The following is a 13779-nucleotide window of genomic DNA, read 5'->3' as shown; positions in this document are numbered from 1 at the left end:
TATATATATATTAAATAAAATGTTATTATTGAAATATAAGGATGTCAAGCTATTGTTAAGACCAAAGTTTTTAACAGTTAGATTGAAAGGATGAGATACTTATTGGATGCTAAAATTAAAAATTAAAGATAAATTATGTGTACAAGTAACATTCAATTAATTAAAGACTAAATAATTGGCTTAAGTAATATTTATTTTTCGATGGAGCCGTATAATTCTCAGCTTCTAAAAATTACGGTAATATATTTATTGGAATGTTAGAATTGTTCTTCCACTGTTAAATCAAACGTAAATTTAACTGAAGAATTGAAGATGCTCTTATGACTCTCTTATAAAAGTTTGAATTGCTAGCTCAATGTAGGTCGAGTTTATAAATATATTAAATGTTTCCTTTTTTATTTTATAATGGGTTATATACTTGCCTTTTGACTCACGGTTTAAACAATAGGGCACAATTTTGTCCAAATTCAATTTGTTTCAACCCAAAAATAGCAATGTGCCAGCTGAACTATGATTAATATAGTTAAAAGAATATTATATAATAATGCATATGACAGAAAAAAATTATATTAATAGTGCAGCCACTGCAGTTTTTTAATAGCTGAATCAAAGCATTATCATCACATTTCAAAACGTTATTTGTTTTTTCTCAAATTGTTAGGATCCTTGGCGTTGTATACAGGCTCATAAAGGGTATTATTAACTAGTAGTACTATTCTATAGTCAATTACAAATAAAATAACTATATATATATATATATATATATATTAAAAATAGTGGTTAATATTTGTCAAAGAAAATCGAGTATTATAAAAGAGATTAAACTCTTACATTATAGTGAACTCAATATTTAAATTTTGTTAAAAAATTATTTATATTTAGTATCAACACACCTTAAACGAAATTACTGTTGTAGATTTTTTTAATAAAATAAATAAAATAGTTAATTAAATTAAATATGATAATATAAATTAAATTTTACTTATATTGTAGCCTATAAAATATGATTATTATTATTTTGGTTTATATTAAAGTTCATTAAGTATTCCAAACAAACTAGGTTGGATATGAAAGGATTAGGATTATTTGTCATTGAAGGCAACAATATTCTTTAGTGAATGTCCAATTTTTTTATTGATAAACATATATTTTCATTGAAAAAAATATTCACTCCATGTGCCATAAATTTTAATTTTAAAAATAAGTAAAAAGTCTAAAACGTTTAGTTGAATTCAAATCCTTGTTAAAGGACGATCTGTTACAGTCAAACTGCATGCTGTTCCCTTCTACCAAAATTTAGATTCCTTTACATTCATGCACTCCAAAACCAATAATACCTTCTCTCTAGATGTGGAATATTTTACCATCTCTACTTTCAACACTTAATTAATTCAACCACTTTTGTTCTCATTCTCTTCAAATAATAATTATAAAAAAAAAACTAGTTATACTATCGCTCCTTACTTTATACACACACAAAGAGAGAAGAGTAGTATATTATACACATGCCCATCTAGTTTAGTACTAGTAAGTCCTATTATCACATACGATTGAAGAATTTCTACTACTTTTTGTTAAAACTCAACTTCAGTTCCTATCTCGACCAAATAAAGTTTTTAACTCATTTAGTGTGACTCTCAACTAATTTCACTAATGTCACCAAATATCTTAATTGGTAAAAACATGTTATTACAAAAAAAAAAAATTCACATGTAATCTCCACTCAACTATTCCCAATGTTGCAATGTGTGAAAACTCATTCTTAAAGATAAGAAAACTAGATATACATGTGACTTTTTACATGTACAATTTCCGCGTTCCAATATGTTTTCTTTTTCAAAAATAAAAGTAAAAATTTGTAGAATTTGCCCAAACTCACATCTACAATGTAAAAGACAATTTTCCGAACACATGAATAAACTACTTTTGGCAATGGTCTTTTGTGTGTGTGTGAGAGAGAGAGTATTTTGCAATGAGTCTTAATTTTGTGACTGAAAAGAAAATGTATAAATTTTTTTTTGTTTGTCTTTGTAAAAAATAATAAATTATTTAATGGGATTTTATTTTTTATCTTAGAAGAGATGATAAATTTCATCATAATTAACTCATAGAATTGCGAGGTCTCATATTTGAATCGGAACAAGATGTTCAACCTAACAATATCAACAATCGCTAATTGAATTAAAATTTAAAGATAAAGAGATATCTTATTCCTATCCGTCTTTAAACTTTAATCAAGATAATATTATTTTGGATAAACAAAAAATAGTTATATTTGGTGGTAAAAGAACGGTAAAAGTAATTTTATTATATTTAATGTTTTTATTTCTAAAATATTTACTAATTAATGTTATGATAAATTAAGTTTTTGTAAAAAAAATAAACTAAAAAATTATTATTTAGATAATGTAATTACTTTTTAACTACACAAATTAATTTATTAGTTAATTATTATTCTTAATCGGTATATTAGGTATTTTTATTTAAATATTTAAGTTAGGTTTTATTTAAATGTAAATAAAATATATATATATATATATATATATATATATATATATATATATATATTTAGATTTAGGTAAGAGTAACTTCAATAGTAAATTTTAGTTTAAAAATTATATTTCAACTGAAAAACTGCAAATTATAATTTTAATTCAGAAACGAATCAACTACATAATCAATTATAAAATACTCCAAGTCATTTAAATATATAGGAGATCGTATCTTAAATTGTGAGCATATGTTGAATTTTGATACCTCAAAACTATGTGCATGAATTTAAAATGAAATATACTATTAAAAATAAAAAAATAAAGAGTCCTCCCCTAGAAGAGCCAAATAAATATCCTTACAATGCATGAAAAGAAAAGTGAATCCCAAGGCACTAAAATGACAGCATAGAGAGTTAGTTCCCTATTGATTCAGTTAAAAAAAGAAAAGCAGTAAAAGAAAAAGCTAAGAGCCATTTTTACTATGTCTTCGCTCTCTCAATCTCAATCTCAAACTCAATCTGATAGCACCACTCACACACACCCAAAAAAATAGTCCCTTCTTTTGAAACCTATTTTCCTTATGATTTGATCCCTCTCCACTCTCAACACCACACAAAAACCAAAAATGGGTTTTCCCAAAAAGCCCCTCTTCCTTCTTTTGTTCTTCTTCCTCTTCTTAACACCTCACCTCTCTCAATCTTCCTCCGATTACACATCTTTGGTCTACAAAGGTTGTTCAAAGGACACTTTCACAGATCCAAATGGTTCCTATTCCCAAGCTCTTTCAGCACTCTTTGGTTCACTCGTTTCACAGTCCACTAAATCAAAGTTCTTCAAAACAACTGCAGGAAATGGCCAAACAAGCTTAACAGGTATCTTCCAATGCAGAGGGGATCTCACCAATTCAGATTGCTACAACTGTGTCAGCAAGCTTCCTGTTCTTTCAGACAAGCTCTGTGGCAAAACCATAGCTGCAAGAGTTCAGCTTTTGGGTTGTTACATGCTGTACGAGGTTAATGGTTTTTCTCAAATCTCAGGGATGCAGATTCTTTACAAGACTTGCGGAACAACAAATGCTGCTGGAAGAGGGTTTGAAGAGAGAAGGGACACTGCTTTTTCTGTTATGGAAAATGGGGTTGTTAGTGGTCATGGTTTTTATGCTACTAGTTATCAATCTTTGTATGTTATGGGTCAGTGTGAAGGTGATGTTGGTGATTCTGATTGTGGGGAGTGTGTGAAATCTGCTGTTCAAAGAGCTCAAGTTGAATGTGGAAGTTCTATTTCAGGACAAGTTTATTTGCATAAGTGTTTCATTAGTTTTAACTATTATCCTAATGGAGTTCCAGGGAAACACTCTTCATCTGGAGCATCATCTTCTTTTGATTATGCTTCATCTTTTTCTGGTAAGGACTAATGTCCCATTACTCAGAATCAACAGATAAGATTGATTTGATTTCTGGGTCAGTAAAACGTTTTCATTTTTTTAACCAATAGATACGAATTATTTGAGTTTTGGGTCATTAGAAAGTTTTCATTTTTTTTAAACAAATATATAAGAATGATTTGAGTTTTGGGTCAATAGAAAGTTTTCATTTTTTTTTAACCAATAGATAAGAATGATTTGAGTTTTGTGTCAATTACAAAGTTTTCATTTTTCTGAACAAATAAGTAGATAAGAATGGTTTGAATTCTGAGTCAATAGAAAGTTTCCATTTTTATTATTGTGTTAAATCAGTTTTTGTGCTTGTTCATTTGACATACAAGTAGCTCAATTTGGTAGTAATACAATTCCATAATTCTTTTTTCTGTTTTGAAACATCAATTCAATGGTGCTACTTTGTTAAATACTGTACTCACTATGTATCAAAGTTTTATTAATAAGTGATGTGTGGCTAAATGATGCAATGACAGGTCAAAATACAGGGAAAACTGTGGCCATAATATTAGGAGGTATAGCTGGGGTGGCTTTTTTGGTTATATGCTTGCTATTTGCTAGGAATTTGGTGAAGAAACGTGAAGGTAGGTGTTATACATTAGTTATATTATATGCAATGGAAATTCATTTTATTACTCAGTTTATACTTTGTATTCATGCTTATTCTACATTTTGCAATGTCATTTTCTTTGCACAGATTATTGAGTTTAGAAGATGGTTTACTGTGGAGGCAAGATTCTTGTTGAGGTGGATTGTTTCTTGATATTGATATATATCTTTTGTTGGATGAAAGAGATTTGTGGTAAATAGACTTGGAAGATAGAGAAAGAATCTAGGACTGTTCAATGTGGGGACGATTAATTCTTGTAGTTAGGTAAGAAGATTTTGTTGTGAAAAAAAAAAACGGTGTAATTAGCTCATGAAAGTGAGAATTTTTTTTTGAATTAGTACAAGGGAAAAGGATATACCCAAGAGGAATGAATGTCTTGTATCAAAATCAAAATTTTGTACCTATCCCTTTAGCCATGTGAATGATTCTCTTTTTCTTCATCTCAATACTATTGAGTCACAAATCAATTTGCTAACTTTAACTTTTTCAAAAGTTGCATGTTGCAGCTCCTTCACTCTTCCATTTCCTTTCCCCCTCCAATTCAGTGTATGTTTGGATTAATAGTAATTTTGATAAATATTGAAGTTTAAAAGTGTAGCTTATGTTAAGTGATTCTGTAAAAAATAACTGACAATAGAAACAAGTCGTGAATTGTTTTGGTTTGTGTGTTGAAGTATGGACAATGACAGATAAAGGAGTTGAAGTTAAAACTCAATATGTAGATTACCGAGGGGAGAAGGAAAAGTGGGCACATTATTTTGGGGGCTTGTTTGTGGCATTAACCTGAAAAGTCTGTTATAAACAAAGACATGGAATCGTTTAGCATGTGAGTTTTTGTTTTTCTCTCGCTTTCTCTTGGAAAATGTTGTTGTTTGGCATATTTTCTGTTTTTTGTCTTAGGACCAAATCGAGGAGGAAGCCTAACAATGTCATAAATGCTAGTGTTCTATTTTTTGCCCATCTTTGAGACTAAGCTTAAATCATCTTCAATGAATATGATTTCTACCTTTATCACATAAAAAAAGATTATGTTTCGTTTTAGTTGTCATTTTGAAATTATTTACGCTTACTAAAGAAATCAATAAATTTCATTATTTTATAATGTCAATAATTATTTATTATTTTATATTATCTATTTATCTTTTTGCAATAAAAAATTAAGAGTATTATTAATAAAATAATAATTAATATTAAATTGAAATTTGAAAATAATAGACAAAGAGGAACACAAATTTTCTACAAAAGTCATAATTTAAAATGAACATGGGGAGTGTTAGACAATGTGTTAAATTTGTTTTGTTTTTTATTTTTTATTTTTATGTTTTGATGTTCCAAAATTGCATTTTGATTAATAATTTAGGTAAACCAATGACATCACTAGTTGGTCAATGAATTAAGGTGTTATTTTAAAAAATAAGTCATGGATTTAGTACTATAAAAATTATTTATATTGATATAAAAGTGTTTTTGAAATGAGGCTTATATATTTACCGACAATTACAAAGGTAGAATCTTCACCTCAGAAAAAGATAGAGAGTTACATTATTAATGTGTTGGATGTATAAATGTTCATAAAGATTCAAGTATGTATCACCACCATTTTAAAATATGTGGTTTTTTATATAAAAAAATATTTGTAATGGAGTTATAGATAGATCCCTACTTCTTAGAGGGACACTTTTAAGTATCTCATATCACATTTATCTCATCATTAAGTGACCCTAGTTAGTATGTCATATCACATTTATATAAATCATCAATTTGTATTCCAACTACGAATTTTTTTAGCGACTCTAGTCTATATACTTCTTTCCAACTCTTTCTTATTTTGGTTGAGATTGAGTAAGTAATAACTAATGCTAACCAACTTTTCCTTGTCATTAAACTTAACCAAACTTGCTGCACCACATAAATTAGCTTCAATGGTGAAATAATAGACAATCGTTACTTGCTATTAAGAAATTAATTAAGCATCTAGATTAGAGTTGTTTTTAGTAAATTGTGGATGGAATGTTAATGTTGTTGGGCTATATGTCACTATAATATATAAATACTATTTGAGTAATATAAGGATGATAGTATCGAGATCAGATTCAAATTAAAATTACAAAGTGATAAAAAATCGAAAAACCACACAAAATTGAATTTATATAACGCTTTTAAATATCTTTTAATGAAAGTCACTTTGATTGGATTTTATATTTTTGATTTTTTTTTTAAATTGAATCAAACTCCATTTATAAGTTTTTACTTATTTATTTATTTTATTAGTATAAGATATTATATTAATTTATCATTTATGGGTTTTAATTTTTCTAATAATATTTACTAATTTAATTTAATCTATTTTATTTTACCATTTTATATGTTTCAAATATAATTATCATCATCATCATTATTATTATTATTATTATTATTATTATTATTATTATTATTATTATTATTATTATGATGTAAAGTTAATTTTTCGCTTATTATGTTATATTTGCATCAAACTATTACTTTACTGTGACTTTCTAATGTTAATATTAGTAGAATTTTTTGCAATTGTAAATTGGATCAACCAAATTCTACTTGTACAATTTTATCAATTGCAAAATTTTACTTGTATCCAATTCATATGTCTTAATTTTGCATTTAATTGGATCAAGTGGAATTTCTACATATATCATATTATATTCTACATGTACCTATTTCATATGTCAAAATTCTAGGTATATCCATTTCATGTGTCTCAATTTAGAAATGGAGACATGTAAAATGGATACAAGTTAATATTTTTGAATTATTAAGATTTATTATCTCACTCTTTCACCTAATCAATTATCTACATGCTTATAAAAAGATCGTCTAGATATATATAAAATCAAAAACATGTATAGTTGTGAAGATTAATAAATTGAATGATTTATTTAAATTAAAGACGAATCGCTAGCAGAAAAAAAAAAAAGAGAGACAAATTGTTAGTATTTTGCAAATTCAAGGCTTTATAATTTAAAAAATCAAAATGATTATTTCTTTTTTAGTTTAATTTTTTTAGTTTAAATAGAGTTGGGACACCTACTGTCAAATTTGAGAGTTTGCTTATAAGTTAATTTTATAAGAATTGATTTAAATTAAATAATAGTCTTTACTATTTCAAAAATCAAAATGAAGATTTATTCTTAAGTTTAATTGGAGTGGTCCAACTTTTTATTAGAAAATTACTGTCAGCATCTGACCTCTTCCAGTCCGAAGTGGTCAGTGATACAAAGAAGCGAAGAGGCATTTTTAACAAAGTCTTGGTTTGAGCGAAAGATGCTTTATTTGTATGCAGTAGATTTTCTCAATACTACCTTCCCTTGTAAGAAGCATAATAAAGTACAACAAACAAAAAACAAAATGGATAATCCTGTATTCAACTGTGATTTTTCTTCTTAATTTAAAAGGTTACATAGTTTTAATTTACTATCATTATCAAGTGAGTAGGATGCATCCATGGCCTAAATATATAATGATAAAAAAGAGCACTATCTCATATTCTTCAGTAAATCTTTTTCATTGATGACAATTTGAAAAAAAAAACATGCTTTAAGCCAATTATTGATATCCCAATAAAAGATTATGTGGATTATTTATTTTTCTTTCTATTTGATCATTGACTATGAATATAAAAAAGTTAATGAAGAGGTACTCATTGAACATGAGACAAAGGTAAGCACAAAATTGTTATAATTACAGATTTTGGTATTAACACTGCTGACAAGACACAGTATAAAATCCAATTCTCAATTTTACGTGTTATAGAGATAGATATATGATATATCTATGATTTTCACTTCATGTATGATAAGATAAATATGATACTAATTTATTAAATTTATATCAGGTTCTTGGGGTAGCCCCAAAAAACAGCAGAACCCAGTAACTCGTTCAGAAGGAGACACTGTGAAGGTCATTACTTTGGCACCAATGTCTAGCACTTTTGAAAAGAAGCATATGTGTGCAATCAGGATGTTCTCACTGCTGTTTTTGATTCAAAGCCTCCAACTTTGGAAACACAATAACAATATAAGTAGTCCTCCATAAAGAATGCTTCTTTTCTTGTTTGTGCACCCTCAGATAGTTCGATTAGGATCGACAACATATTGGATAGTCCACATGTTGGTTTGAAAAAGCTCCTCTAAAGTGAGCTTCTTTATAAAATTATCAGGCAACAACAAATCCACCTTTAGCTTTTTGTGAATTGAAGTTTCAATTCACATAAACTTCAGTAAATATTGTAGGATTAATAATCTCACTTTCCCTTTGCAGAAAGTCATGCTAACAGAGAGTCTAGCTAAAGCTTCCCAGACACTTTCACATTGATGAGCACTGAACAGAAAGCCAATGACAGGTCACAAAATTATGTACCTTTTTCATAACAAAGTAGCTTCGACATTGGCACTGCCTCACTGCTCTTTCCAGCTTGCCAAAGTCATGACAGCCAAGATGGCATGCAACAAAACTACAGCTACCAACCAGATGATACTGTGTTGAATCGCTGTACCTGACGATGCATACAAACATATGAACCAAAACCTGTGACAGAAAAATAAAGGAAACTGGAGTAACAATGATAGCACATATGACATGGCATTTGCTATAGAGTTGCAATACAAACAATTAATTGGTTTCTCTCACTATCTACATTCCCAGTTACTTGAAATAGAAATAATCAACTTTAGCATTCACATGCAAAAGGGGTGCAATAGGAGAAGGCCAGAAGAAAGATTTCCGACCTGTCAACCGCAAAAACAGAGGACCGTTGACATCCTTTCAATGGCTTTGGCATGTCCTGCAAACAATAGTGACAAAAAAGATGTGCCATTCAGTTTAGCAAAAGAAAAAATAAATATAATCATAGAGACAAAAAGAAGTAAGGGGTAAAAAATATTCATATTACCATTGGCATAGATCAACCTTTTGGAGATCATTTTGGGGCCATTATTTGTCTCGATTTTGAATTTCTGATTACCAAAGCTCCAAGCTCCATTTCATATATTCTAAATTCTTTGATCCCTATTGAAATTAACCCTTGATGATAATCAATAAACAGAACCTCTACCTACCAGTAATTGCCACATGAACATTCGCCATTTCTAAAATGATGAAACCTTTTCCTATCTCTCACAACTATCTCTCGCGCCACTACTTTGGAAATAAACTTGAATGCATTATGGCAGTCTCCACATATTCTTAAGTTTTTGAAAACCCGAATTGTAGCTCCTAAAGGAAGCTTCATAATTCCATAAACAACAGCAAGCTTTTCGCTATGGGTAGACAAGGCATTTTCTTTATGCTCAGATTCCATATCATGTAATACAAACTTTGTATCAGGGACATACCCTAATTTCCTCATTTCATGTACCAGTTGCTCCAGATATGTGTACACAGCTTGCACCTCAGGGTGCCTAGCATCATCAACCAAAAAGACATGAACCATATTTTCAACCTCAACCCAACTACAACCAGGTTCTTTTTTCACTCCTCGTTCCCTCATCAATAATCTCACCCTGGCCACTTCATCCCATTGACCTAAAGCAGCATACATATTGGAAAGGATTACGTAGGTTCCATCTTGTTGTGGAATAAGCTCAAGGAGTCGGTCAGCAGCTTGAATACCCAATTCAATGTTACCGTGAATCCGACAACCAGCAAGAAGAGCTTCCCAAATTGGCGCACCGGCCTCGAAAGGCATTGATTTGATTACACTCTTTGCTTCTAAGAACATACCCGCACGGCATAACAAATCAATCAAACGAGCATAATGATCCTCTCCTGGGGTAATACCATAACGAGTACACATTGTATCAAAATAATGGCGACCCTCTTTGACCAAGCCAGCATGGTTGCAAGCAGTAAGAATTGTGAGAAAAGTTATCCTATCAGGCAATATATCTTCCTTCAACATCTGTTCAAAAAGCTCAATGGCTTGGACACCATGTCCGTGTTGTGCAAGAGCTGCAATCATGGCATTCCAAGATATTGGGTCCACATAAGGCATTGTGAGAAACACAGATTCAGCAGATTCGACAACACCACATCTCGCATACATGGTAATCAGTGCATTGCCAGCAGAGAGTCCCGAGTCATGACCCAATCGAATCACCTGAGAATGAATTTGTTGTCCATTGTCCAACGATCCAAGAACAGCACAAGATGTAATTGCCCCAGCATAAGCATAATCACAGGGTTCTAGTCCCTCCGACTTCATCTGGTTAAACAGCTTCAAACCTTCTTCTCCAAAACCATTCTGCGCCAAACCAGATATCATCACAGTCCAAGTTAGCACGTTCCTCTCCGGCATCTCCCTGAAAATAGAATTAGCTTCCTCAATGCGCCTGGCGTTGATACACCCAGACAAAACAGCATTCCAGGAAACAATATCTCTTACAGGCATTTTGTCAAAGACTCTCCTCGCCTCTACCATTCTATCATACTTAGTATAAAAAGTAATCAAAGCATTGTTAACAGACATAATAAAGCGCTCCGATGGCTCGACCACTGTCCTGAGAACATAACCATGCACCTGCCTTCCACAGTTAAACATCCCCATCCTCACATTACAAGAAGCACAAGCACTAATCAAACTAGTGTAAGTGTACTCATCCTCCTGAATTCCCATGGAATGCATTCTCCTAAACATGCCAAACGCCTCTTCATACAAACCACGGCGAACATAACCAGAAATCATGGCATTCCAAGCAACATCAATCGGGTAAGTCATTCCATCAAGAAGCTCGCGCGCTGCATCAAGATCATCATTCCTCACATAACCAGCAATCATGGTAGTCCATGAGGGTTCATATACCTGATTTTTAGGCACCTCATCAAAAACCTTCCTAGCTGAAGCCATCAACTTCGATGTGTCCACCAAAGGCGAAGAAGCGCAACAAACGTAGCAACTCAAAAGTGCATTCAAAACAGAAGGTATCAACAATGCTCCCCATTTGATAGCCTCACAATGTAGCATTTGACAATGCCATTCCTCATCAGCTATAGAGGAAAGAGCGGAAAACACACTGGAGAATGTAAAAGGATCAGGTAAAAAGCTCAGTCTTTTCATTTGGAGGAAGAGTTTAAGAGCAGCGTGGCCATCGTTACCGCGAGAGTAAGCGGTGATCATGGCATTGTAACTGACGGTGTCGTGGATGGTGAGTGGTGTGGTGTTGAATAGTTCTTGGGCGAGTTTGATGTTACCAGAGGAGGAATATGCAGAGAGAAGGGTGGTTCTTGCGACTATGTCTGGTTTGGGAATTTTGTCGAACAGTTTACGTGCGTAAGTGATGTTGGAGGATTTGCAGTAGATGTTGATGAGACGGTTTAGGATGAAAGTGTTTGGTGTGAAACCGGAGGTGATGATGTGTGCGTGGATGGCACGTGCTAGGGTTTTGGTGGCTGAAGTGTGGGTTAGTTGGGTCAAGTAACGGTATGCCATGTCGCGAACGTCCATGTTTTAGTTGTCCTTGAAAATGAAACGCGACACGACACTGCCTCATGAAAAGCAAGGGGAGTGAGTGATTTTGTCACGTCATAGGGTGTTAGTGTAGTACGAGGATTCTTTTACGGCCCAAGTTGGGATTGTTTTTGAAGATCCACAAAACCAATAATAACTTCTCAGAACAACACATAAATAACTTCTTAAAATTGAATAATCATATGTGTCACTTTATTACGTGTTCAATTACCGTGCAATGTTGGCGGGTGTTGGGTTTATATTTACCCATATGTATAGCCTATTCTTTTAAATAATATTGTTTTACTCTTTTACATTGGAATGAATTAATATTATTGTCTCAACTCTCTGGAGTATTTAACGTGCAAGGAATGAAAACTCTTTGGAGTATTTAACGCGTAAGAAATGAAAAATATTGAGATTTGAATATTTTGTCTCTCATCAAATTAGAGAAAGAGGACATAATGCTCTTTGTGATTGGATTACAGCGAATAAATATATTGAAGTTGTGAAAACTAGATCTCATAATACAGTCTCCTCACACATTTTTATAAATCTAATGCTGATCTGGAAAAACAATTTGAGTTGTTTATCGTTAATCTAATCTTAAAGGAGAAGCTACAAGTCTTCTTTATGCTATTCATTAGGTGATAGACTTGAGTCTCCAACGTGTCATATTCTTTGAGTTAGCTAGTTAGAGATTATAAATTGTCTACACGAGCATCCTGACCACGTCTCTGAACATGGTACTGTTTATTAAACACTTAACAAATGATGTAGTTCGCTCTTCAGCAAGAACAACGGCATTATAGACAGTTCCTAAAAAAAAATTATTATCTGTCACTTATTTTTCCAATTAATTTTAAATAAAACGCTTTGAATAATTATAATAGATGAACATATAAAATTGTTTTGTACTGTTAAATATCAATGCACAACTTTGAACTATCTACTAAGTGGTAAGTACCTTCTTTTTTGAAAAAATTGAAACAAGTCTACTTCTACGCTTTTCAGACTGTTGTGAGGAAATCGGGGAAGGGTATGGAGTAATTGTAACAAATTGAAGCAAAGATCATGACTGAAAAACAACATTGGAAATATATTCTATATTCTTTAAATGTCTATTTCTTTATCTCAACGAGTCAAAAATAAAATAAAATATTCTATTTCAATCACAAGATATTTTTCTTTAACTCCCTCATATATCATGACAATCAAACAACAAATATTAGACATGTGTTCAGTTATGATCAATTATGTGTTGATATTTTTAAGAGTTCAAAAACAAATAAAAATAAAAAATCTTAATAAATGATACTCCCTCTCATTCTATGTATAAAAAAATGTCTGGAGATTTTTTATATAAGAATAAGTCAATTTTAAGATTTACTACTATTAACTATTATTTTACTATTAAACTACTATCCAATGTTCAATAAAAATTGACATAGTACTATTTCCAAGTGGTTTTCACCATTTTCGAAGAGCATTTAACATAATGTTATTGAAATAAACTATAGTTGTTATAGCATTTATTTATTTTATTAGTGTTGGGTGATTGAATAATATTTTGTTTTTTTGGTTGATTGATTGTTAGGTTGACTTTGTATAGAATATTTTTTATATAATGAATACTATTTCAAATTTACATATATAAAATATAAAATTTTGAGTTTAAATCTAAAATATAATTTTTAATTTAACAATATTAATGTTTGTCAATTGATCTATATTTCATAAACATTTTGTATAGAATATGACATAT

The 13779-nt window shown here is 30.9% G+C and overlaps 2 protein-coding genes across 3 annotated transcripts; one reads left to right on the top strand and one right to left on the bottom strand.

Annotated features, from left to right (window-relative positions):
- The first annotated feature begins 2871 nt into the window (after positions 1–2871).
- Positions 2872–4983, top strand: LOC101496088 (plasmodesmata-located protein 2). Its single transcript, XM_012714265.3, has 3 exons — positions 2872–3895; positions 4404–4511; positions 4625–4983. The coding sequence occupies exons 1-3, from the start codon at positions 3118–3120 to the stop codon at positions 4630–4632; spliced, it is 894 nt and encodes a 297-aa protein (XP_012569719.1). The 5' UTR covers positions 2872–3117; the 3' UTR covers positions 4633–4983.
- A 3204-nt stretch (positions 4984–8187) lies between these two features.
- Positions 8188–12365, bottom strand: LOC101495768 (pentatricopeptide repeat-containing protein At1g25360). Of its 2 annotated transcripts, none has more exons than XM_004495206.4 (3): positions 9462–12365; positions 9298–9353; positions 8188–9097 (listed from the first exon to the last, which is right to left on the bottom strand). In XM_004495206.4, the coding sequence occupies exon 1, from the start codon at positions 12009–12011 to the stop codon at positions 9624–9626; it is 2388 nt and encodes a 795-aa protein (XP_004495263.1). In that variant the 5' UTR covers positions 12012–12365; the 3' UTR covers positions 8188–9097; positions 9298–9353; positions 9462–9623. The 2 variants fall into 2 exon arrangements, with proteins under 2 accessions (XP_004495263.1, XP_012569722.1); XM_012714268.3 differs by having other exon boundaries at positions 8188–9065.
- Positions 12366–13779: the final 1414 nt, after the last annotated feature.

The sequence above is a fragment of the Cicer arietinum genome, chromosome 4, assembly GCF_000331145.2.
Source record: "Cicer arietinum cultivar CDC Frontier isolate Library 1 chromosome 4, Cicar.CDCFrontier_v2.0, whole genome shotgun sequence".
Classification (NCBI taxonomy): domain Eukaryota; kingdom Viridiplantae; phylum Streptophyta; class Magnoliopsida; order Fabales; family Fabaceae; genus Cicer; species Cicer arietinum.
The sequence above is the reverse complement of the archived record's forward strand: the minus strand, read 5'-3'. Positions and strand labels throughout refer to the sequence as shown.